The sequence below is a fragment of the Culex quinquefasciatus genome, chromosome 3, assembly GCF_015732765.1.
Source record: "Culex quinquefasciatus strain JHB chromosome 3, VPISU_Cqui_1.0_pri_paternal, whole genome shotgun sequence".
In the NCBI taxonomy this organism is placed as follows: Eukaryota; Metazoa; Arthropoda; class Insecta; order Diptera; family Culicidae; genus Culex; species Culex quinquefasciatus.
The window spans coordinates 97,439,719-97,467,325 of NC_051863.1; the positions used below are offsets into that span (position 1 = coordinate 97,439,719).

The window sequence follows — 27,607 nt, forward strand, 5'->3', positions numbered from 1 at the left end:
AAAACTTAACCATGAGAAATTTATTACGACAGTTGTAAATGCAGCAGATTACAACGGGTTCATTACAAATAACAAATATTTTCCACAATTTGTTACAAAGAGAATTGAGATATCTTTTGCTGTGGAGAGATAACAATCGACTCACACTTTTTATGTTTTCACCTGCTTCACTCCAAGTAACGTTTCAGCCACTCCCAAGAAGTAAACCATTTGAGCAATCCCAAATAATGGAGCAATAACGATCATGCGACAAAGCCCACCTTTGAAAAATGCCTGCGGACCTTCCATCGTTAAAGTTTTCCTAAAAGATACATGATTAAAACATAAGAAGATGAACATCTTAACGAATGTACCTTATACAGTCAGCCACACCATTGAATTGCGTTTCTCCTTCAATTTTTTTTAATGCTTGTAGTCTTGTTTTGATTACATCGAAGGGATTGACAGCCAATGCCGCTAATGATCCAGCAGAACACCCACTCAAAAATGACCACCTGGAAAACAAATTATGATCAGTTAATTGTTTCAACACATTGTTAGAAGCGTAGTAAAAATAGAAAAACAACCGACCCGTTCCGTGGAAGCGGGAGGTGATGAATCCCCAGTGTTGAACCAGGCGGCTGCTTCGAGTCAGCAGATAGGAGTCATTGGAGGAAACTACCAAGTTATCCGTATTGAACTTCGCTGGCGGTACCCCTCAGGATGGAGTCATGCTCGGAAGGACCGCGTTGCAGGAGGTCAGAAGGAGGGTTAACAAGCTCTTTGATTTCATAAAGGACAGAAACAACGTCCACACCAGAATCAAACAGATGGTGAATAGAGTCGAGGCAGCCATGAATGCCGCAGGGCGCGAAAACAGCTCGCTGGTGGTGAACTTCACTGAAGCTCAGAGCCGAAGAAACGCTGAAGGCAAAACTAGAGGAGGAAGCGCTACGGGAGAAAGAACCAAAAACGCCGCACTATGGTACATTGGGTGGCCAATAGCCTGTCCCATTTTGAGGTCATGTCGAGGAATTTCAGGTGCTCACTTCTTAAATGATAGATTATGATGTTAGGAACAATGTTTTCTTAGACAAGAAAAAATAATAAAATACTTTCTCGCACCCCCTACCCAAGTAACCAGAAGCACTAAATCAAAACTCTAAATCCACTCTAAATAAACATTCCCAATGCTATGACACTTTAAATAGTCTTTCCAAATGTTTCGAAACATTTGTAGCTTGAAACATTATTACCTACTGTATAATAACATATAGAACAGCCAATTAAAGTTTTGAAGCATTTAGCTCAACAATGTTTCGAAGCATTTATGGTAAGCTTTATATATCACTGTAAAGTATGCTTTTAAAGTTACATCACACTTTGACATTTCTTAAAATGTTTCAAAACACTAACTCAACATTAGTGAGGGTATTTAAAGTTTGGCAGTATTTGGTGGTATTTTTGTTGATGCAGGAAAAATCGTTTAGCGTCTATAAAAGGTAGGTTAATTGACTGGACTGTTTATTAAATTATTATTACTTTATTTAATCATTCTCTTTTCGTTGACAGCTTTTATCGTCGCGCGAAACATATTTCTAGCTGGAACAAACCCGTTTAAGAGAAGGTCCAGATTTCGCTCGGAGTGGCATACGTCTACGCCAGCTTCAACGATACCTTCGTCCACGTTACGGATCTTTTGGACAAGCAACTATCTGGCGGGGCACCGGCGGCATGAAGGTCAAGGCTCATCGTGACGAGGCCTCGCCCTACGCTGCTTCGTTGGCCGCTTAGTACGGCGGCGGGAAGTGCAAGTCCCTCGGAATCACCGCGCTGCGCATGAAGCTGCGTGCCGCCGGTGGAAACCACACCAAGACCCCGGGACCGGGTGCGCAGTCAACGCTCCGTGCCCTGGCCCTTTCTTCGATGAATTTTGTTTGAATTGTAGTGATAAATAAATACTTTGTTTTAGCCTGGCTAGTGTATTCTATATCGACAAAAATCATACATGAAAACATATTTCAGGACGGACGAGACGGTTGGCGCAGGGCATTTAGGCGAAACATCTCAGAACATCGAATCAACACGCAGCTTAGAATCTCGAATGACGAATAACACAGCAAAAAAAACACAAACAAGCTTTCAAACCCCGTCAACCCAGCGTGAAAAGCACTCTCTCAAGAGAGAGAGAGAGCTGCGCGCAAAGCTTTTTTGTTTTATTTTTAATTTCCGTCGGTAAGGTAGTATTTTGACGTTTTACCGCGGTATAACTTTATATCAACTCTACCCGTCGCCACTCAATTTTACCTCCATGGGTATAAAGTGAATATAAAGTTTTGAGACTCTGTATGCATACTTTATATGTTGATATAGAGGGGAGTTAAAGCTACCTTATACAGTCCCACGGTTACTTGGGTAGTCGATTTACTGAAAAAAATCACTTTTTTGAACAAATTTTCTAAAATCGCTTGGAATCAATACAAAAACTGTTTCGATCAGGTGTGTATTATCTTCAAACGATAGGTTTTTGTCCATAGATTAAGATGCACTATCAATATTGGACGAAAATTTAAGTTTTTGGACTCTCCCAGGAGGATTTGTGTCGAAAAAATCGCATTTTTTCGAAACTTTTTTCAGAAATGTTCATTTAATTTAGGGTAGCCTATTTTTTCCAGGGAAACCAATACATGCAGCTTGTAGGAAATTTCATGGCGAACATTTTTCTCTCTGAGAAAATGCAATTTCGACACTCCAGAGCCGAGATATTTGAGTTTTAGTGAGGAAAAAAGTGCCAATTTTCAAAATTTCTCAGAATTCAGAAGCGAGGCCTACTAATTACACGATGTAGCAAGCATATGTCTCAAAGGTCAGGGTATGCTTTTTTATAGTAATTTTGGCCGCTGAATCCGAATCTGAAATCAAATTTCGTGCAAACACTGATGTTTTGGAGCTACACCCTTTTGGAATGTTATTTGCGTGTTTAAGAGGCAGTTTTTGTAAATATTGCTCGATTTGTTCTAGAGGTCGTATCGAGGTGCTCCGATTTGGATGAAACTTTCAGCGTTTGTTTGTCTATACATGAGATGAACTCATGCCAAATATGAGCCCTCTAAGACAAAGGGAAGTGGGGTAAAACGGGCATTGAAGTTTGAATTTTCCGAGGATTTCGAATATGACAAAAGTGAGACTAAAAAGTGCCGCTATGGATGCCTACAGGACAATAACTAACGTTGTAAAATGTTTGTTATAGAAAAATCGAAAAACTATGAGAAAAACTGCGATTGGCCAAAAAAAGTTATTACCGTATTTTATTATTTTTTTCTTGTCTAAGAAAACATTGTTCCTAACATCATAATCTATCATTTAAGAAGTGAGCACCTGAAATTCCTCGACATGACCTCAAAATGGGACAGGCTAGTCTACAGTGACCGAAACATTCTAACGTCTCGTCTTCTTCTGTGATCGGTTTCGTACACTGTACGAAGCTGTACAGCTGTACGATTTTGAACTAGTTATTCGCTGTTGGCGGGTTTAGGGCGCCAATGTTCCGACTATCCGACTAACCTCGACTAACCTACAGCTCAGCCCTGAACACTAGTTTTAACTAAGGGTCCTGATGCCAACGGGGATGGGAGAAGACGGCACCATTCCGGTCACTTCCGGAACGACGAAACACTGTGTGTTTGCGGAAAAGTTGCTGACCCGTGACTGGAACTGAACCATTACCGATTCCTTGGCGTAGGTCTTAACATGCCCGATGCCACAAATGGGAACGTTTGAAGCCATTTTTGGTAACTTCAGTCGAGCTGCCATGGATTTTGAAATAAAGTTTACCTGCGTTCCGGTGTCCATGAGGATGCGACACGGCACAGGTTGGTTCTCGTTGTCACGCAAAGTGACCAGCGCTGTGGGCAGAATGGCGTTGTCCATCGGTGATTTGTGACAGGATGGTAAGGGTTGCGAATGCGTTTGGCCTGAAATTCGAAACGCAGGCGGGTGCCGGTGTAGCAGCGTGCTGTGTCTTCGTTGACACTTGCGGCACGAGTGCTGAGATCCACATTCCTTCCAGTGGTGCCCGCTCCGCAAGCAGTTTTTGCACAGGTTCTTCTCTTTGACCGCAGTAATGCGCTGGGGCACCTTAAGGCCATTGAAGACAGCGCACTTGAAGGTGAGAGCAGCTGTGGCTGAATGGTTACAGTGTTCGCTTTGTAAGCGAATGGTTCTGGGTTCGATTCCCATCTGCTCCCATCGAGAAAGTTAACCTTCCTACGGTATTGGGGTCCTTTTCGATCTTTTTGAAAATTAAATTTGCCATAACTTTTGCTATATACATGCTAGAGCCTTGAAATTTTCTGACATTAAATTTATAGTATAAATACAAATTTCACAAAACAAATAAACCTCGGACGACCCCTAGGGGAGCATCCATAACAAACGTTACTTTAAAGGTATTGGGGTCCTTTTCGACCCCAAACTTAAAAAAATCGTCAAAAATCCAGTTTTTGACCGATTCCGGTTCTTTTGGTCACAAATGAACACTTCGAACGTCCTCTTTCCGAAACCGATCTGGAAAACCAGATTTGGTCACTGTGGCCACCGGGAATCGGCTACAACCGACAAAAGGCCTTTTTGAGACCCCAACTTTGACGACCTGTATCTCCGGCACATTACATCTAATCAGGATGGGGACACTTCCGGAATATGAGAGAATCCCTATCATCCGACATATCAAACTTCATGAAATTGAAAGATATGTCAATTTATGGTTATGCCATTGTTCGCTGACCCATTGTGACCAATCTGGAACCGGTTACCGGTGGCCCCTTGGGGACACTCCCGGAATATGAGAGAAACCCTATCATCCGACATATCAAACTTCATGAAATTGAAAGATATTCCAGAAGTGTCCTCAAGGCGCCATCGGTAACCGGTTCCAGATTTTCCAGGATGGGTCAACGAACAATGGCATGACCATAAATTGACATATCTTTCAATTTCATGAAGTTTGATATGTCGGATGATAGGGATTCTCTCATATTCCGGAAGTGTCCCCAAGGCGCCACCGGTAACCGGTTCCAGATTGGCCAGGATGGGTCAACGAACAACGGCATGACCGTAGATTGACATATATTTCAATTCATGAAGTTTGATATGTCGGATGATAGGGTTTCTCTCATATTCCGGAAGTATCGCCAAGGGGCAGTCGGTAACCGGTTCCAGATTGACCAGGATGGGTCAGCGAACAACGGCATGACCATAGATTGACATATCTTTCAATTTCATGAAGTTTGATATGTCGGATGATAGGGATTCTCTCATATTCCGGGAGTGTCCCCAAGTAGCCACCGGTAACCGGTTCCAAATTGGCCAGGATGGGTCAACGAACAACGGCATGACCGTAGATTGACATATCTTTCAATTTCATGAAGTTTGATATGTCGGATGATAGGGTTTCTCTCATATTCCGGGAGTGTCCCCAAGGGGCCACCGGTAACCGGTTCCAGATTAACCAGGATGGGTCAGCGAACAACGGCATGACCGTAGATTGACATATATTTCAATTTCATGAAGTTTGATATGTCGGATGATAGGATTTATCTCATGTTCCGAGAGTGTCCCCAAGGGGCCACCGGTAACCGATTCCAAATTGGCCAGGATGGGTCAACGGACAACGGCATGACCGTAGATTGACATATCTTTCAATTTCATGCAGTTTGATATGTCGGATGATAGGGTTTCTCTCATATTCCGGAAGTGTCCCCAAGGGGCCACCGGTAACCGGTTCCAGATTGGCCAGAATGGGTCAGCGAACAATGGCATGACCATAAATTGACATATCTTTCAATTTCATGAAGTTTGATATATCGGATGATAGGGATTCTCTCATATTCCGGAAGTGTCCCCAAGGCGCCACCGGTAACCGGTTCCAGATTGGCCAGGATGGGTCAACGAACAACGGAAAGATAGATTGACATATCTTTCAATTTCATGAAGTTTGATATGTCGGATGATAGGGATTCTCTCATATTCCGGGAGTGTCCCCAAGGGGCCACCGGTAACCAGTTCCAGATTGGCCAGGATGGGTCAACGAACAACGGCATGACCGTAGATTGACATATCTTTCAATTTCATGAAGTTTGATATGTCGGATGATAGGGTTTCTCTCATATTCCGGGAGTGTCCCCAAGGGGCCACCGGTAACCGGTTCCAGATTAACCAGGATGGGTCAGCGAACAACGACATGACCGTAGATTGACATATATTTCAATTTCATGAAGTTTGATATGTCGGATGATAGGGTTTCTCTCATATTCCGGAAGTGTCCCCAAGGGGCCACCGGTAACCGGTTCCAGATTGGCCAGAATGGGTCAACGAACAACGGCATGACCGTAGATTGACATATCTTTCAATTTCATGAAGTTTGATATGTCGGATGATAGGGTTTCTCTCATATTCCGGGAGTGTCCCCAAGTAGCCACCGGTAACCGGTTCCAAATTGGCCAGGATGGGTCAACGAACAACGGCATGACCGTAGATTGACATATCTTTCAATTTCATGAAGTTTGATATGTCGGATGATAGGGTTTCTCTCATATTCCGGGAGTGTCCCCAAGGGGCCACCGGTAACCGGTTCCAGATTAACCAGGATGGGTCAGCGAACAACGACATGACCGTAGATTGACATATATTTCAATTTCATGAAGTTTGATATGTCGGATGATAGGGTTTCTCTCATATTCCGGAAGTGTCCCCAAGGGGCCACCGGTAACCGGTTCCAGATTGGCCAGAATGGGTCAACGAACAACGGCATGACCGTAGATTGACATATCTTTCAATTTCATGAAGTTTGATATGTCGGATGATAGGGTTTCTCTCATATTCCGGGAGTGTCCCCAAGGGGCCACCGGTAACCGGTTCCAGATTGGCCAGGATGGGTCAACGAACAACGGCATGACCGTAGATTGACATATCTTTCAATTTCATGAAGTTTGATATTGCGGATGATAGGGTTTATCTCATATTCCGAAAGTTTCGCCAAGGGGCAGTCGGTAACCGGTTCCAGATTGACCAGGATGGGTCAGCGAACAACGGCATGACCGTAGATTGACATATCTTTCAATTTCATGAAGTTTGATATGTCGGATGATAGGGTTTCTCTCATATTCCGGGAGTGTCCCCAAGGGGCCACCGGTAACCGGTTCCAGATTGGTCACAATGGGTCAACGAACAACGGCATGACCGTAGATTGACATATCTTTCAATTTCATGAAGTTTGATATGTCGGATGATAGGGTTTCTCTCATATTCCGGAAGTGTCCCCAAGGGGCCACCGGTAACCGGTTCCAGATTGGCCAGAATGGGTCAGCGAACAATGGCATGACCATAAATTGACATATCTTTCAATTTCATGAAGTTTGATATATCGGATGATAGGGATTCTCTCATATTCCGGAAGTGTCCCCAAGGCGCCACCGGTAACCGGTTCCAGATTGGCCAGGATGGGCCAACGAACAACGGCATGACCGTAGATTGACATATATTTCAATTTCATGCAGTTTGATATGTCGGATGATAGGGTTTCTCTCATATTCCGGAAGTTTCGCCAAGGGGCAGTCGGTAACCGGTTCCAGATTGACCAGGATGGGTCAGCGAACAACGGCATGACCGTAGATTGACATATCTTTCAATTTCATGAAGTTTGATATGTCGGATGATAGGGATTCTCTCATATTCCGGGAGTGTCCCCAAGGGGCCACCGGTAACCGGTTCCAGATTGGCCAGGATGGGTCAACGAACAACGGCATGACCGTAGATTGACATATCTTTCAATTTCATGAAGTTTGATATGTCGGATGATAGGGTTTCTCTCATATTCCGGGAGTGTCCCCAAGGGGCCACCGGTAACCGGTTCCAAATCAACCAGGATGGGTCAGCGAACAACGGCATGACCGTAGATTGACATATATTTCAATTTCATGAAGTTTGATATGTCGGATGATAGGATTTATCTCATATTCCGAGAGTGTCCCCAAGGGGCCACCGGTAACCGATTCCAAATTGGCCAGGATGGGTCAACGGACAACGGCATGACCGTAGATTGACATATCTTTCAATTTCATGAAATTTGATATGTCGGATGATAGGGTTTCTCTCATATTCCGGGAGTGTCCCCAAGGGGCCACCGGTAACCGGTTCCAGATTGGCCAGGATGGGTCAACTAACAACGGCATGACCGTAGATTGACATATCTTTCAATTTCATGAAGTTTGATATTGCGGATGATAGGGTTTATCTCATATTCCGAAAGTTTCGCCAAGGGGCAGTCGGTAACCGGTTCCAGATTGACCAGGATGGGTCAGCGAACAACGGCATGACCGTAGATTGACATATCTTTTCAATTTCATGAAGTTTGATATGTCGGATGATAGGGTTTCTCTCATATTCCGGAAGTGTCCCCAAGGGGCCACCGGTAACCGGTTCCAGATTGGCCAGAATGGGTCAGCGAACAATGGCATGACCATAAATTGACATATCTTTCAATTTCATGAAGTTTTATATATCGGATGATAGGGATTCTCTCATATTCCGGAAGTGTCCCCAAGGCGCCACCGGTAACCGGTTCCAGATTGGCCAGGATGGCTCAGTGATTAACGGCATTATCAAAGATGGACATACAGTGTACTCTCTCGTTGTCGATATTGAAGGGACCGTTGAGAGCGGGATTTATCAAATTATAGAACGAAAAATCAAAGCAATCTGACTGAAGGGACTGACAAATTTATTGACAGCTGGAGCAATATTGATATCGAGAAAATCGACAGCCAGAGAGTCCACTGTATCTTTAAATTTCATGAAGTTTGATATGCAACATGATGGGTTTTCAACAAAAAAAAACAAATTGACCGTTCATTGGGTACCCGGGAACCGTTTCCAGGTGGTTCTGGCAATCGTGTATTGTGTTTTTAGTAAGTTTTATGGATCAATTTCAACTATCATGAGAGTATCGGTATCACATATAAGGCTAGTATGGAGATCGGAAGGAAAGGGGTCAAGAAACAGCTTTACGAACAGCAGAACAAAGGAGAGGGAGCGTTTTCTTGTGGCTTTTCTTCACCCTCTCTGGCTTGCTTTCGCTGCCGCTGCTGCCCATTTGAAATTTTTCTTGACCGGTTCCTTCCGATGTGCGTATACCGCTATACGTGAAAAACAGTAAAATATGAACTTTTCGGATGTTCCGGATTTCCGGAACCGGTAGGTCACCTGGCCCTAATATTAATATTTGTGGTCAAAGTTTAGGTATATACCTGTCGAATGCAACCCGGAGCATCCTGATTAGATTAAATTTGCCGGAGATACAGGTCGTCAAAGTTGGGGTCTCAAAAAGGCCTTTTGTCGGTTGTAGCCGATTCCCGGTGGCCACAGTGACCAAATCTGGTTTTCCAGATCGGTTTCGGAAAGGGACGTTCGAAGCGTTCATTTGTGACCAAAAGAACCGGAATCGGTCAAAATTGGATTTTTGAAAAAATTTAAGTTTGGGGTCGAAAAGGACCCCAATATCATATGTGTGATTTTTTTAATACCAAGGGAAGGTTAAGGACATAGAAATTTGAAATGCTGAATATGAACGAAAAATCAAATTAGCTGGAGGCGGGGTTCGAACACCCGTCCTTTGGATTGGTAAGCAAAAATGCTAACCACTAGGCCATGGCGACTTGGTGAGCCTAGACTGGAATTAGGAATACTGTTACAACCAACCCGCAACGCCTTCCGAGGTGTATCCTAGGGTTCTACCTCTCCTACTAACATTGAGTCCAAAACCTCCCTACAAACATCTATACCACTAAGGTGACGTAGGGTCCTTGCGCACTTTAGATAGGTGTTTACTAATGATCCTTCCTGTCCCTGAGGATAGCTTGGACCCGGCCAGGACCCCCTTATGCCCTGGGTAGTATTACACACTCATCAAAAGATGAAGACATGGTATCTCCCGTGTTGGATTATTGTTCCGGATGAGGGTCTAATACAACCAGACCAAACAGTGGGATAAGCGTTGTGGAGCCTTCCGGTGGTGGGGCGTCCTCCAAATGCTAATGCTAATGCTAATTAAGACAGCGCACTTGAAGGTCAGGTGACGTCCATTGCAGAAATTGCACCGGATTCCAGGCTTCAAGGTGACGGCTATATTACTGATGTGGTAGGGCTGCTCGTGTACAGTCACTGGATGACTTCGTTTCGTTGCAGCCTTCTTAGTAGCTTCACAACGCTCCAGAACGAAGGCACGGTCTTTCAGGACCTTGATGGCCTCGTCGTACTTGGGGAGCTCTCCGCGCTTGATGGTTCCTTCCCAGAGCTTGTAAGTCACATCGTCCAAAGCGTGCGCCAGAAGGTAGACTGCAATCTGCTCCGACACACCGAAGAACTCTTGACCTAGAAATTTTAGGTTCTCGATGTGGCTGATGAATTCCTCCAGCAGTGCCCTCAAGTCCGCGTGGCTCTCCTCTTCCAGCTTCTGCACTCCCAACAGACCGTCGATGTGCAGATCCACCATTCTCCGCTTGTCTTCGAAGCGCTCTTCCAGCAGTTCCCAGGCTCGCTCGTAATTGCCATCTTGGATGGTCTTTTCGTCGATCGATCAAGGCTTGCTTCTCCGATCAAGGACCAATGTTCGGGCCGGCACGTTGACCCCACGGAAAAAAGGCACGGGTGGACTGTAACTTTGGGTTCCAATGGCCGTGGGTGTGATGAAGTAGCAGTGCGTGGCCGAATGGTTACGCTGTCCGCTGTCCATGCCATAAATACAAACAACACACCAAACCAAGCCTACTCCGGTGGAATCGCTGGCGGCGGTTGGACTCGCAATCCAAAGGTCGTCAGTTCAAACACTGGGGTGGAAGGTTCCTTAGAGTAGAAAGAGGTTTGGGTGCTCTCCCCATTCAAGCTTTCGGACTCCTAGGTTCGAGCAGAAACTTGCGATAGAGACCACAAAAGACCCAGGGTTCGTTAATGTGGATGGTTTGATTTTTTTTTTTGGTGGTGAAGTAAAACACTCGGTCTTTCTTTAAACACTAACTTTAATAACTAATTACTTTAAAAAGCGTGTTAACTCTTCCGAGGGTGGGAAGGAACTGATGCCACAAAATGGCGGATTTTTATCTCGTCGTCGGCGCTCGTTCTTCGTCGTCGTCCTCGCCGATCGTCGATGCGGCAACGTCGCGTCGTTGCGCGCTAGAAAGTGAGCAGTGATGCTAGTTGTACAGTTTTTCAATCGAAACAATCTGTTTGCTAAGTGTTGCCAATAAATCTGACACTTCCAGCAACCAACATCAACCACTCCATTCGCGAGCACAAATAGCAGGCGACGCGATACTGCACTGATGAATTCCTATCGTTTGTCACTTCCACACCATTCGCTCCCGAACACTCTCTCTTCTACGCTCAGGGAGGCCGAACGTCACCGATCACTCTGAACTGAAAACATTTTTTCTGTGATGCGATTCGATATACTCATTGATTTGGGTTGCCTAAAATCAATGTTATCAATTAAATTGTGCATTTATTTTGATTTCATAACATTATAAACACCATTCAAAGACACTTCCACCAAGAAAAATCAAATTGATGGCAAACTGAGGGCGTGAAGACAAAAGACTACCGCGCTGGCATTTTGTGAGAATGGCTCTTCGCTGAGCATGTTAGTGTGTGAGTGTCGTCGAGCGGCGGAGTAGGAAAATATTTTCACGATGTATTTGTTCGCTGAGTGAACAGTTCGTGCCACTCGCTGGATGGTTGCGAGTCTCATTCGTGAAATGTTCGGACTTGAACAAGGTACGCTTTCACTGTTGAAACAACACTTTTTTATTCACCACGAGTTGTTACAAACTGCGACTTGACAGTCGGCAGGGAAAGAGATCGACTCTGGACAAGATCGTATACACTAAGCTCGATGCTATAAAAATGTACGACGACATTATACATTTCAGTACCTACTGACAATTAGGTTTTCACAGCTGGCACTACTTATTATAGTAACTGACGGATACTACATCTCTCCCGCGACAAACTAAGACTCACAATAAAGTTTCCGGATAACATGTGACTGACTTTGACGACGACTTCCAGATCTGATTGACTTTCTAGCTAGGGCCTACACTTGATCGACAACATGATCATGACGACTACTCCTGACGACTTGGAGCATGACTACGACTATTTTTTAAATTAGACTCAAATACTTCCACACACATGTTTAGACGAAGTACTTCGACACCACCTTACATCTCAACCACATGACGATCCTTATTTACTCCGAACTAAGCTGATCAGACTTACCTCAGAGACGCAGCGAGACGTGGTCTTTTCCTCCACACGTGTACCAGTTCTACACAGGACACTTTGATAGGTTATGACGACGACCCTATCGGAAGCACGGTCCGAAACGACGACATACACTTGTGACTTATACTGACCTTGACTACTCCTTTCACCAGTGAATTGTTGACCTCTTACCTCGTGGAGACACTCCTAACCTCAACTTTGGACTGGCACGATATCTTCTTCTGCTGATCCAGGACAGCTGCGAAACTTCGAGCAATCGAGCATGCTTTGTCGAAAGTTGAGCCAAACTCCATCAGCAGCCTTTACCGCAGACGCTGGCCACAGATTACTGTAACACATGGTCCAGCAGGACATCCGACAGACATGTCCCGTACGTACATGGCTGTGCCTTCATTTGGAGGTTATGTTCCATTACACCACGAGTTCACTCACTGACCGCTTACCACTCAATTCCACAGCGCGAACTACGACACTATTCGCGATCAACCGTCGAGTCACTCGGTTTATCCTCGTCGCCAATTTGAAATGTTCGGACTTGAACAAGGTACGCACGCTTTCACTGTTGAAACAACACTTTTTTATTCACCACGAGTTGTTACAAACTGCGACTTGACCCGACGACAGTCGGCAGGAAAGAGATCGACTCTGGACAATATCGTATACACTAAGCTCGATGCTATAAAAATGTACGACGACATTATACATTTCGAGTACCTACTGACAATTAGGTTTTCACAGCTGGCACTACTTATTATAGTAACTGACGGATACTACAATTCGCTCATGATTGCTAGCGGGTTGGAATAGGTGACGAATGGGTGAGTGGTTTTAGTTCGTTTAACCGAAAATCAGGACCCTTGGTTTTAACACCCTTTAAATTTAATTTTCCAGTCCACTCATTTGAGACACTAACACAGAAAAAAATGGTAGCTTTCCGTCGACAAGTTTCCTGAAGGCCCCATCTGAGGCGCTGTCAATATTGTTTACGCGTGGTTTTTGAAAAGGTCGTAAGAAATAAATACATAAATTTTGTTCCCAAACTATTTTTTGCCAGTTTTTTTATATCTTTTGCGAGATAATTTCAATTATTACGTTAATTTTTCCACATTTTACATTTATTAGATCAATAAAACAAAGTTCTACTTGACGATACAATACAACCAAACTCACTAAACTAAACTAAAAATCTTAATCTCTTCAGTTACCGTAAACCGGGGTGACTTTGATAGGATTTCAATTTGTTTTTGGAATATTTTCCAACAGGTAAGGTTTTTCTCAAGATCATTATTTTTAAAACATGTACTGGGGTAGGCTACACAAATTCTGTTCGATAGCAACGTCGAACTTTGCCGGCACGAAGGTCTTTCTTATGCCCCGCGTAGCGTTGGGCCCCGGGAATGCACGGACTCGTCACACACACGCACTGACCGGCAGCTTGGGTCGTCACAAGCTGCTACGTCCCAAATTCTTCACGGGAAGTTCCAGATGCTCTTCCACTCTTTCACCAGAGCTGGAAGATGCACAACACAGTTCCAGGAACAACTAAGTCCAGCCAGCAAACCACACCGCACGCCATGGCGGAAGGCAATTATTATTGAAATTGAATGTACCTAAAATGTTTTTTCGTGGAAAGGTAGCTAAGGGGATCCCTTTTCGATATCTGTGACCTAGAAAATATTTCACCTAGGGATTTTCGATTTTTTGTCATTTTCAGTTTTTTTACTGTATAAATGGAGACGCACGGTACTTTTGGTTACTTTGCGGTTGCACAGCACCTCCCTAATCCTTTTAATTGCAATGGATACTGATCAAAGGGGTCGCCCGTGAAATATTTCACAATATTAAAGGGCCCACCCACCCTTACAACCCCCCCCCCCCTCATCCCCCTTATTTATTTAACAAAGACAATAACATTATTTTTAGTATGAGGCGTCATCCATCAAGTATGGCACACTAAAATCAGCAAAAATAACCCTCCCCCAATGCCACACATTGTCACGCTGATTACGTCTCTCCCCCCCCCCTTGAAAAGTACGATACGTTTTGTACCCTAATCTTGTTTTTTTGTACATTTTTATTTATTTTATAATTCTGAGTTCAATTTAACAGCTTATCATTTTTATAGGATATGTTTTTAATTTTTGTTATTGCTGAAATCACGATTGATGATTCAAGTAAGTAAGTAATGATTTAAGTATATAATATCTATCATTAACAACTCTGTTTCTTAATGCCTTTTATCATGTTTGATTTATGAGTTACGTTTATTAAACATCGAATTACTATAAGTAAATATTTTACAACCGTGGTGTAAGGCTAAGCGTGGTTGCCTCTCACCCAGTCGGCCTGGGTTCGATCCCAGATGGTCCCGGTGGCATATTTCGAGACGAGATTTGTCTGATCACGCCTTCCGTCGGACGGGGAAGTAAATGTTGGTCCCGGTATAACCTAAAGGTTATGTCGTTAGCTCAGTCCAGGTGTAGAAGGCGTCTCCCTGGGTCCTGTCTCGGTGGAGTCGATTGTAGGCAGTTGGACTCACAATCTAAAGGTCGTCCGTTCGAATCCCGGGGTGGATGGAAGCTAAGGTGTAAAAAGAGGTTTGCAATTGCCTCAACAATTGGGTACTAAAGCCCTATGTCAATATTTATGTACAACGGTTAAAAATACGATTAAAAACCTTTTCTGATCACTTTTTTTTAATTTAAATGCAAAACACATTTTTGACAAGACAACATTTTTCGATGGATCAACTATGGTCCCCTTGGAACGAGCTGTCAAGTAGGAGCTTTTCTGTCAAGAAGGACCACGAGGTTAATTTTTCAAAATTGATTTAAATATCCATTTTAAACTCTTTGTGGTCGTACAAAGGGTCATTGTACTCAAAAAATAAGCTTTATCGCTGTAAACAATAATATCAGCAATCTAAGCTTTATTTTAGGACCCAATTAAGCCTTCGGGCACCTAGTTTTGAGTAGGAATATCGCAATCGTCAAGGCAATGCTGTAGAGCGAACAATTTTATTTATTTAGGCCTGATTTTTCAAATGTTTTATATAAATAATGTACTTGTTGTACCTTATCCAATAAAAACACAATGAACCTTTTTTGCAGTATGCCGAGAATCGCACTATCTAACACTCGTCAGCCAAATCAACCGTAAATTTTGTTTCTTTTTCTGCTAATCGGTTGTGCTGAAATTAGTCGAGCTAGGTATATGCAACTAACTGTGTAAGGATACCAAGGGTACTGGAAATAGAAAAAAAATGAAAATTCAGGCTTAAAATATCTACAAAAAGTTATTTGATGTTTGATAAGCTTAACTCATAAATCAAACATGATACAAGGCATTGATTGAACTCAGAACTAAAAAAAGTAAAAATGTAAAAAAAACAAATTACATAACGTGCCGGACTTTTCAAGGGGGAGGGGGGGTTGCATGACAATGTGTGACATAGGGAGGAGGGGGTTATTTTTTGCTGATTTTAGTGTGCCATACTTTACGTTGTATAATGTTAATGTTATTATCTTTGTTAAATAAATTAGGGGGATGGGGGGGAGGGGGGGTTGTACGGGTGGGTGGGGCCTTAAATATTGTGAAATATTTCATGGGCGACCCCTTTGATCAGTATCCATTGCAATTAAAAGCATTTGGGAGGTGCTGTGCAACCGCAAAGTAACCAAAAGTACCGTGCGCCTCCATTTATACAGTTAAAAAACTGAAAATGACAAAAAAATCGAAAATCCCTAGGTGAAATATTTTCTAGGTCACAGATATCGAAAAGGGACCCTTTTAGCTACCTTTCCACGAAAAAACATTTTAGGTACATTCAATTTCAATAATAATTGCCTTCCGCCATGGCGTGCACCGCAAAACTGGCTAAGTCCCAGCGAAACCGACACTTAGCGTATTTCGGACGCAAAGAAATAAGCTCGAATTTGGGGTCACTGAACGGTCATCGAACTTTATTGCGAAGTACAGAACGCGACGTGTGTACTGCTCAAGTAGTGTATTTCAACTGATCTCGTTTATTTCACCCTTTAACCCATCACCTCTACACACGATCGTCTCCCGCGTGATCGTTTCTTCTTCTCTCTTATTCCTCTCCCTTCTACGCACACTATCCAACTGGACCATCAGCTGGATGGTTGATCGTTCTTTGCATGTTGTGTACTTAGGTTAGTATCCAATGCATGCATCTTTAGATAGTTAATTCTAGGAAAATTAAGGTAAACTCGAACAAATTCCATGCACTATTTTGGAAAAAAAGTTTTTTTAACAGTGTTTGGAAAAATAGTTACGTTAGAAATTCTTAGTTTAAATTCCGGGGTGACTTTGATAGTCATAGTTTCTCTTGTTAAAACCATATTTAAGATGTTCAAACTTTATTTGTACGTTAAATGTACCATCACTATAGTAGCTGATATAGTTTTTAAGAAAAATATCAATGTTTATATTTAGTTAACTAAGTTTATAAGTTTTTTAACAAAATACATTTAAATTTTAGGTAAAATTGTTAAAAAGTCGGAATTTTGCCTGAATTTTTAAAAACTCGTTTTGTTTATAAAATTATATTATATTTATAAAAATATATTGCATTTAAAATATAAAAATATATTGCATTTTATACTGAATTAGAAGCACGAATAACAAGTTTTCACATTTTACATGAAATTTGTTCAACTAAAATAGCCTATAAATTTAGAGATTTTTTTAAATTGTGTTTCAAAAACACATATATTTATTATTTATAAACTTATATAATCTTCTCCTGTGGAAAATTGTCAGATGAATCCGAAAAGGCAATCCGTTTACCGATTAAAAATCATATTCATTGAAAATCATGACACTTTGAGAAGTTTAAAATAATGATTTACATCAACGTTTTCTTATCTATAGTTAACTAACTTTTAAAACTTTTCAAAATGTTATGAGAAGTTCTGCTTGATGTACTTTGAACACTTCTCTACCACGGTCAGTATGATTCTAAACCATTCCGTACGTATTTTAATTGTACTCTTCATTTTTCGGAAAAATCGCGAACCTATCAAAGTCACCCCGGCTATCAAAGTCACCCCGTTTTACGGTACCTTGAAATAAAACTAAATTAGTTCGATTCTTCCTGACCGTTGATTGAATGGAATGGAATACTTATTAAATTTCAGTCAAAAAAAAACTTTAAACTAGCTGTCACTGAACACCACAGTGCTGATATGCCAACATTAGGTGCTTGACGGAATTGATTGCAGTTACCCTAGTTGTCTCCTGAGATTAAATATTTAAAAAAAACTTATATTAAACTTAAAAAAGTTTTTACTTTTGTTATTTATGTTCAATGCGCATACGACATTTTCAAAAGCAACGCGCCAAAAACTTGTTTCGATTGTTGGTGCGTGAACGGATCATCCAGAAGCGGTCGTGGAGTGTCGATACCAGTATCGGGTGATTCATCAGGGTTTCAGAATACTTGCCATGAGGCGGCTGAACGCGCCGAAATCAGGTCTGAGCAGATATTGTGAGCCAGTGCATATTATGCTCTAGTACAACAGCACAAAACAGAGAGCATAACACATACAACAACAGAACATCCAGTGAGTGCTGGAGTTCTGAGATTCAAATTAAGTAGCTTTGGCCAGCAGGAACCGACTAGCGGTTGGTAATTGCTCTGCGAACCGTACTTCTGACCAGTTCAGACAAAATCAGACGCAGTTTTACTTAGATTAGTGTTTACAGTCCACTATTTAGTCCGTCCAAATAACTGACCGCGAAATATAACTGACGAATCAAGAATAAATGTTTTTTGTACAACCCGCGAGTTCTGATTAATTAAGAAAGATCCGATTTTGCACGGCACCGGGAATCTGACGCTAGTATGTGCGCAAACATATTTTGGTCCTTCGAGCCGGATCCGTAAGGTTCCGGTTCCCCTGGTGCCTGCAAATCGGTCAGAAAAGGACAGTTCAGTTGTGTTCGGTGTACCTGTTGTTGGCGCCAACGCCAAAGTAGATTTAATTTGCCCAAGAAAATGAGTTTAATCTTAAAATAAATAGTTTCCAACCCATATGATTTTTCTAACAGTGTCAGGTAGAGTAAATTTGCAAGAATAATCCATCCATTTCCACAGTGTCAGTTAATCCTTCTATTGTTTAAGCACATACCACAACACAAATGTACCCGCACATACACGCCACACATTGAAGAAGAAAGGAAACAGCAGCATGTAAATAACCGCATGCCAACTCACCATTCGTGTCCTTTCCCTTTCACACATGTTTCATTCATGTATTTCACAGCACACAATAGGCTCAAGGATGCGCAGCGCGCGTCTGAGTAGGCAGCTTGCGCAAACAGACCAATAGGAGAGCAGGGAGTAGGAATGAAAGAAATGAATGAATGAAAAGAAGAAGTGGCGTGTACATGGTTTAGGGAAAAAGGATTGCGCACCCGATAGGAGATTAAATAATAAGAATGTTTTTGCAAAGAAGATTCGGGAAGAAATGCCGAAGTTTTAGTTTAAAAACCCAATGATTTTGTTAGTCCGTAAGTCAGTTTAAGCTTGTAAATATAGCAGTAAAGATCGTGAAACAAGCTGTTTTCTTGCATCCTGGCCAAAGGAGTCCACTAGGGGAAAAAGTCGTCGTGAATACAGTCCACTCGCCGATTGTCGCCTTGAAGCTGTGTTGCACAAGTTTGTGTTGTGTCGTTGGTGAACGCTTGAGTGGCAAATCCGTCCTTTTCGGACATTAACGAAGAGTTTAATTGAAAGCCCACAAGATAGCTGCCACGAAATTCCCCGCAACACAGTGGAAAGGTTGGACAATCAAATAGCCCTCCTGGAGCCGGGCCTAGCGCTCCTTCACCTGTGCAAAGAAAAAAAGTGCATCGCGATGTCCAAAGTCGGCGCAGAAAATCTCCAGCTGGAATCCACGGAGAAGAAGATTCCGCCATCATCCGCCGCAGTACAGCATGGCGTCGGACTCGCTGTGGCCATCGCGCACTCCAGCTGCTGAAAACCCGCCGCAGAAAACCACTTTCCCGACGAAAAACGTTAATAACTCGCGGAAAATCGTCCTGTTCAGTGTTTGTGAAGTGATTTATAAACATTTCGCATCTGACAGTTCCGTTCTGTCCAGTTAAAGTGCAAAAACAGTTGCTCAGTGACCAAGCCAAAATCTGCCGTCGGTTTGGCAAATCTGCGCACGAACCGTCCGTTCGTGCCGTGAAACCGTGAAAATCCGCAAGAAAATCGTGTGCTGAAAATCAGAATGGCGGTCACACCATTTTACATTCCGACCACGCCGTGAAAAATACGTCGTGAAAACCGTGCTGCAGAAGGAAAATGGTGGTGAACAACAGTGACGGGGAAAAGAAGTCGGTGCCCATCGCATGCAAGTCGGTGCTCACACTTGCACGATGTGGCGAAAAGTCTGCGAAAAAAGTGAGCTACTGAGCAACTCGGGCGGTGACAGATGTGCGCGGACAGACCGAAAGCGACAGTCCGATGACGTTTCGCGGTTTGTTTTGATCGCGAATACGGTGTGGATCGCGAAATCAGTTCAGCTGCAGTTCGATGCAGTTTCGGAAGAGACAACAGCTCGGCGGTGCTGTCTGGCCTTTTCCGTCGAGGAAAAAGTTGGTTCTCGTGTTTGGCGGTGGTAAAACAGCCGCCAGTTAAGTACCGTAACATTTCTGTCTTTTCTGTAAGAAACTTAACGGCTTTTCCGTCAGGTACTCGGCGAGGATCCTCCGCAGCAGCAACAGCGTGTAATTTACACCTGCATGCTCATTTGCGAGCCTTTTGGTCAGCGCCTAAACGGCGCTCCCGTTCAAATCCCGTACGGCGATCGTCTGCCGTGGGAACTTCCAGTCTTCGGTCAGCGCTACTACAGCGCACTCGTTTCAACCCGGCCGAAAGCAGTTAGCCGCGCCAATTACCAGCTGAGCGGTCAGCGATCCACCTCTGATGAAACCAGTTCGTTCCAGCGGCCAGAGTTCATTGGTGCATCCAGTTCCTGTCGGCTTCCAGTTTATCCAGCTTTCCCTTTTCTGACAGTCAGCGTCTTATGGCGCTGAATTCTTTTGCAGTGGCCGGTAGCTAAGTCTACCGCGTCTAGGCTGCCAACTACTGACAACTGACAACGGCGGGCGGCGCACGCAGCGGAGCACGACGGACGACACACTAGTCGTCGACATGTTCAGCCGACTACGGCGGGCGGCACCGAAGCCGCAAACCCGAACATCACGAAGCACGGAGCGGTCTGCAAATGCAGACGATGGAAGCTGCACACTCAGAGTGCAGCAGATGCAGCTCATGGTGAGCGTGCCGCAGAGATCAGCGGACCACGGCGAACGGCTGTGGGAATGGCGGGCGGCAAAAATATGCCGCACATACTGTGCTGAATCACGTCAGTTTGACAGCTCGCCCAGAGCAGACGTGTGTCCTTTGATTGGAGCTTAGCGCGTTTTTGACGGTGTTTTTTTTTTACTTTCGCCGACGGCCATGGCTGCGGCCGCGACGGCGGAGAGTGAGTGGACGGAGCATAGAACTGAGGATGGAAGGCCGTTCTACTGGAACGCGGCCATGAAGAAAAGTGTGTGGGAGAAACCGGACGGGTTCCAGTTCATCCAGTTGAGGCAGCAGGCGTCCAAGCCGAAGCCGCCAGCATGGAAGAAGGACAAACAGACTCCGGCTGGAGCCGCGTTCACCGCGGCGGATTTTCCTCCGCTACCTGGAGCGGTGCCGTCCGTTGGGACGGAAGAAAATCATCCTCGTCCCGCAGGAAGAAGTCCAGATAATACTGGCGCCGGCGCCGGTGCAACCCCGAAGGAGGATCAAGGCGAACCGAAGCTGTACAGCGAGTCGGAGCTGTGGTCCATTTACCGAGAGTACAGAGTTCGCTTGAGGCAGTGCAAGACACCCGAGGAACAGATTGATGTGATCGCACACTTGCTGACACATGGCACGAGAAAATGATCATCTAAGACGATTTTTTTATGATTTTTTTTTAATTATGTTTTTTGTACTTCTGATCCTCGGTCCTAACCTGGTCACAGCACCTAAAAGGACCTAATAAAAAAAAAAGCTATGAAAAAAAAAAAAAAAAAACTGTGCTGAATCACCACAACCACAACAGATCAGCACGACAACAGACGGTGATCTCCAGCAATTCAGCACGCCAGAAGCTGAAGCGAGGTTCCAGCACAAGGCAATCGGGGATGGCGCTGTTTCGATCGGACGGGTCGGAACTGCCATCCCGACTCTGCCCAGAGTTAAGTACCAATCAGTTTGACTGTATTGCTGGGCATTTACTCGTCTTTCCGAACAGGTGCAGAGCTTTGGAATACTCCGCAGATTTCAAATCAACGGTCGCAGAAGCAGCAGTGCATCTTGAGATGCATTCAGACGCAGCAGCAGGCGCTGTACCAGACGATGGCGAACCAGTCGCAGTCGTCACGCACAGCAGCGACAGCGGTAGCAGTTTACTGAACACGGTCGAAGAAAAGAAGAAGAACAGTGAAAAAACAACACACTAACAGCACAGACAAGACTGTTCAGATCAGATCTGTTCAGATTCAGCAAAAGACTAATCCATAGACACTGGTTCAAGTAGGAGTTATATTAAAATACTAAGTATTTCAAGGCGGGCGGTATGAACGCGCCGAAATCAGGTCTGAGCAGATTTTGTGAGCCAGTGCATATTATGCTCTAGTACAACAGCACAAAACAGAGAGCATAACACATACAACAACAGAAAACAGAACATCCAGTGAGTGCCTGGAGTTCTGAGATTCAAATTAAGTAGCTTTGGCCAGCAGGAACCGACTAGCGGTTGGTCATTGCTCTGCGAACCGTACTTCTGACCAGTTCAGACGAAATCAGACGCAGTTTTACTTAGATTAAAGGTTTACAGTCCAAATAACTGACCGCGAAATATAACTGACGAATCAAGAATAAATGTTTTTTGTACAACCCGCGAGTTCTGATTAATTAAGAAAGATCCGATTTTGCACGGCACCGGGAATCTGACGCTAGTATGTGCGCAAACAGCGGCAAAGCATAGCAAAGCATCAATCGTTGTTGACCGTCACCGGCAACTAATAAGAACTTTGATAAGAGCACGACGGGGTGCAGCGGCAGGATCCTCGGCCTCGCGGCTGCGTTGGTCATCGACATCGTCTTATCTGCAAATTTCGTCACGGGTAGGCCTTTGTTCCCAAGTTTAAAATCTGTATACTCGCCTGGAAGAAAGCGCTCCCTACCACTGAGCCTCAACCCCTCTTTGGGTGGTTCTGAAGATGATTGTGGCGGGAGCGCGGGCAACGGGTTATCTTCAGCAAAGGACACGTCGTCGTCGCTGCTCTCGGCCGACTCGAATGCATCTTCAGGTTCTTCATCAGGCTCCTCTTGTGGTTCCGCGGCTTCCGGTAGAACATCCTCTTGAACGGCATCGGCTGGCACGTACTCCCAAAAGTCCAGCCGCACACATGTCCGCTCCGGTCCACTAGCCCTTGGTTCAGCGGTCACTCCACGTTTGACCACTTTCCGACACGAACGTCACGTCTCGGCTGTCGATGATTGACTTCGTCTTCTTGTCGTACAAGCGGTACGCCTTGGTGTCCTCTTCGTAGCCGGTGAGGATACATTCCACGGCTTTCTTGTCCCACTTGCGGCGCTTCTGCTTCGGTACGTGGGCCATCGCGATCGTGCCGAACACTCGTACGTGTGACAAGTCCGGCTTGCGACCTGACCACGCTTCCTCCGGAGTCATCTCGATGCCCTTTGTCGGCGACCTGTTGATCAAGTAGATCGCAGCAGCCACAGCCTCTGCCCAAAACGGTTTTGGCAGATCAGCTTCGAACAGCATGCACCGAGCACGTTCCACGGCAGTCCGGTTGACCCTTTCTCCGAGTCCGTTCTGTTCAGGGTGTACTCCACGGTGGTTTGGTGACGGATCACCATCCCCGACAGGTAGTCCTGGAACAGCCGATTCGTGTACTCCAGGCCGTTGTCCGCTGAATCACCTTCAGCTTGCGGCCCGTTTGCCGCTCAGCAGTCACGTGGAAATCCTTGAAGCACTCACGCAGAAAAATAAGGCATATTTGAATCAACAAAACGTTTTGTTGATTTGAAAATCAAGATTTTTGTTGAATCAACGCTAAACGTCAAAGTAACTTTTTCAAAACAGCAAAAGATTTTCGTGGAATTGAGAAAATCAAGGTTTTTTTCAACGCAAAATCCGCGTTGGTTATATTCAACAAAAATTTTGTTGAATCAAACCTCGTACAGGCTGATTCTACAAAATATTTTTCTGCGTGCTGCAGAACCTTTTCTTTGGCTTGGTTCGCAGAAAATAGACGAAAATCTTGCGCGTCTTGTCATCGGTGAAGCTAAGATAGTAGCGACATCCACCCAACGACTTCTCTTCCATCGGGCCGCAGATATCGGAGTGCACCAGGTCCAGGATTCCAGCCGCACGGGTCCCTGCGTGGCTGAAGGCAATAGCGTCTGCTTACCTTCCGCACATACAATGCAGCCTCTGCCACACTCGTTGCCTTCGAACTTGATTCCGTTGACGAGACCGTTCTTCAACTTGATCAGGTTCTTCAATGTGTCCCAAACGCTTGTGCCACAGCTCAGCAGTTTCGCGGGAAGAGCAAGCCAGCGCTCTCGGCTTGATCTGGTCCAACTTGAACAGCCCGTTCGATCTGCTCCCAGTTGCGAAGACACTGTTGTCTTCATCGATCACCTCACATCCATCTCGGTTGAACACGATGGTATGGCCTTGATCCACGATCTTCCCGACAGAAAGTAAATTGACCGCCAACTCCGGCATGAGTTCAACGTTCTCGATCTCGATGGTGTCGTCGTAGCACGTGGCTGCAACGTTGCAGTTCCCTCAGCAACGATCCTTATTGCCTGGTTGTTCGCCGCAATTATACTTCCAGACGTCGTTCGGGATTCTCCAGTAGCGCCTCGTTCCTGGTCAAGTGCTACACAGCTCCGGAGCCGAAGTACCAATCGTTGGCGTCGTCCGAATCCAGCACCGAGAGCACGGCACAGAAAGCTTTCTTCTTACCGTCGCGGTCGTTGCGCACTGATTCCTTGGCTGTGCAGTCCCTAGCGAAATGGCCAGCTTTGCCGCAGCGGTGACACTTCGATCCCTTCGATTTGCTTGGAGCAGCACTCGGTTGAGGCTTGCTCTGCTTGTTGTCCTTGTGGCGTCTCTTGTGGCTACGCTTGTCCTCCGGCTGGTTCCACGGGCAGGTCGTCTTCCTGGAGCAATTTGGTTTTGATGGCATCATCAGTGATTGCGATCCCGGAATTCTCGAGCCCCATGACAATCGGCCGATAATCCAGCGGTAGTCCCGCCAGCAGCATCATGCCGATCCATTTCTCGTCCAGCGGGAAGCCGATTCCCATGAGCTGATTCGCTGTAGTCGTCATCCGGTTCACGTACGCCTCCATGGACCCGCTACTCACCAGGTTCGTCGTGATGAGCTTGTGCAGGAGCGCTCACTGACGGGTTAGTCCAGTGTCCTCGCACAGCTTCGTCCACAACTCCTTGGCAGTCTCGCGTTCTCCGCGTGGTGGAAAGTCGACGGATCGAGGAAGAAAATAATTTTCCCTCGAGCGATCTGGTCCTTCTTCGCGTCGACGGCCGCGCCTTGAGCTGGTTCAATTACGTCCCACAGGTCCTCTATCTCCAGGTACGTGCGCACTGCGAACCTCCATTAGGCATCTTCCGATTTTCTTACTTCTTCATAAGCTTCAGTTTGAAAAGTTAAAACTTCTTCGAGAAAATTCTTCAGTTTTTCAAACCTCTTGGGGCAGAGGTGGAAATAACACGTCAAGTGTGGGTTACGGTTAAGAACAGAATGAAAAGTTTTATTGAGCTGCCAGGTAACTAACAAACAAGTAAAAATCTATAGGTTGCTTGATCATCTCCAACAACAATAATTTAATCTAAATTATAATCACGGAAATGGAATATCCGTCCAATTTCCTCCAAAATTGAGTCTTAGACTAAACCTCGATGATTTGTGGTACCTGGCCATCGCCGTTTGATAATATGAGTTTTATTCAAAAATAGCAAAAGTCTATATTTTGGGGAGGTACAAAAATGGAGGGGGTGGTCCGTTTTGGATGAAATTCTGGATTAATGCATGTGTTGATAGTATCAACAGCCCTGTCAAATTTGAGGAGGATCAAGAGAGAATTATCAAATTTGCATTTTCTCGTGCACACTTGAGATGGAATGGCTAATTTAACAAATTAATTTAACACGTACCAAAACACTGCTTCGCCGGAGCTGTCGATCTTTCTAGGTCCAAAATCGTTAAGTGTGGCAAATAGCGGGAAATAAACTACCGAAAATGATATATCACGTAACATGGTTGCACCAATCCCCTTGTAAAGTCCCATGATTCCTTTTGATTTGAGAAGCTCCAAAGCAATTTTGGTTGCGGATGTTTTAGGAACGGGGTTTCCTGCTTCTTTTGCCTGAAAATAAACTCAACGTTTTAATACCTCCTATAGACACTCCAAATCAGTGAACGCGATACCAAAGGTGTTTGGGATCTATCGGCTCAACGAAAAATCTTTACCTACTCTGTACGTGAAAAATGTTGTTTAAAGCGAGCCTATATGGAGAGGCGAAATGTTACTCTTCGGGTTCCCACGAGCTGTCAAAACAGGGTTCCCCGGTCACGGAAATTTCTAGCAGAGTTGGTTCTTCTAGAACCCTGCACTGAGCAAAACTTACACAGCTCAACGAAGTGTTCTACACATGATCTGGCCCTGCTGTACAGAGCACTCAAATAACAATCGCAAAACACTTGAAATTTCGGTGATTGGCCATGAAATAATGTCAATAGCCAAACACTTGAATTTTAAATGGTGTTGAAAAAAAAAGTACGTACAAGCGATTTACAGGTTCTCGCTTGCTAGTCGTGCACGCTACCACTGCGCCGGCCGGCCAGTTGAAGAATGGAGAGTTTTTTGTGCTATTGGTTCTTGCCTCGCTTCTAGCCTTCGATGAAAGTCGCGCAAAAATCAATCAGTGAAACACATTAAATTCGTGTGGATATTGCGCAATTCCCACTAACTTGGACTTCGCACTAAATTATTACTATCGATCGCACTATTGCGACTTGTCAAACTGCCTTGGGAAAATTTAAATTTTATATACACGCAGAAAAATGTTTTGTAGAATCAGCCTGTACGAGGTTTGAATCAACAAAATTTTTGTTGAATATAATCAACGCCGATTTTGCGTTGAAACAAACCTTCATTTTCTCAATTCCACAAAAGTCTTTTGTTGTTTCGAAAAAGCTGCTTTGACATTTAGCGTTGATTCAACAAAAATAATTATTTTCAAATCAACAAAACGTTTTGTTGATTCAAATATGCCTTATTTTTCAGCGTGTATATATATACAGCAGTTCCATATGAAAGTTAAAGAAAAAAAATAAAAGTGCTTCGATTTGGCTCAAAATTTTTCTGGGGTTCCTTGGCCAAAATAATTAGACCCGTATTTTTTGTTTGCCCATTACGGTGGCCTACGCCGTGTTAGGGTGGTCCAAAAATGGCCATTTCGTCGATTTTCACAAAAACCACTTTTTCAAAAATCATAACTTCGCTCCATTTCAACCGATTTTAGCTGTCTAGGGCGCAAATGAAAGATGATAAGGTGGACTTCAAGAAAAATAATGTGGAGTTTCAAAATCTAGCCTAGCATTTGAAAAAATCTTATGAAAACATCAAATGCCGTTTTGACGGTGTCTGGACCAAAGAGCCTATATCTGAAAATATTTTTAGCGGATTCCTCGGACAATTTTACATAACATATCAAAAATTGGGCGAGGCTCATTAACAGGATTCAGAGATATGATTTTTTGAAAATAAGATCCGGGGTTTTCGACGCGCCGCGCGCAAAAACGAGAAATTGACGAAATCGGCAAAAAAACAACTTTGTTCACTAAAACTGCGATAACTCAAAAATTTCTGCGATAACCTATAGATGTTAGGGTACCAAAAGTTGCGTATTTCAATTACGAAACCACGTGGTAGCTGCCTGATGTATGGCGTCGGGGTGTTCATCAAGCTTTCATAGCATGCTAAGGAAAATTTGATGCTTTTTGAGGAAAAACCGATGATTCCGGAGACATCGGATTGTTTTACGATGCGCCAGGTCCAGGGACAACGAATCCATATGCTCTCTTCGGGAAAAGTGTTCTCCAGACCATTCTCCTTAGGCCTGACCATACCAGAAGTTGGCGCGTTATTTTCCCAGAC

The 27,607-nt window shown here is 44.2% G+C and overlaps 1 protein-coding gene and 1 pseudogene across 1 annotated transcript; one reads left to right on the forward strand and one right to left on the reverse strand.

Annotated features, from left to right (window-relative positions):
• On the reverse strand, positions 1 to 27,524 carry LOC6051101 (mitochondrial glutamate carrier 1). Its single transcript, XM_038261029.1, has 4 exons — positions 27,494 to 27,524; positions 25,602 to 25,824; positions 354 to 494; positions 1 to 301 (listed from the first exon to the last, which is right to left on the reverse strand). Exons 1-4 carry the CDS (start codon positions 27,522 to 27,524, stop codon positions 151 to 153), a joined length of 546 nt encoding a protein of 181 aa, XP_038116957.1. The 3' UTR covers positions 1 to 150.
• Positions 1,294 to 1,920, forward strand: LOC6051103 (annotated as a pseudogene).
• Positions 27,525 to 27,607: the final 83 nt, after the last annotated feature.

Coding starts and splice junctions, on each gene's coding strand:
- LOC6051101 (XM_038261029.1), bottom strand. CDS start 27,524: ATGGATTCGTTGTCCCTGGACCTGGCGCATC. Junction 495..25,601: donor TCCGGCGAAGCAGTGTTTTG/GTACGTGTTAAA, acceptor TTTGTTTTCCAG/GTGGTCATTTTTGAGTGGGT. Junction 302..353: donor GGTGTGGCTGACTGTATAAG/GTACATTCGTTA, acceptor TGTATCTTTTAG/GAAAACTTTAACGATGGAAG.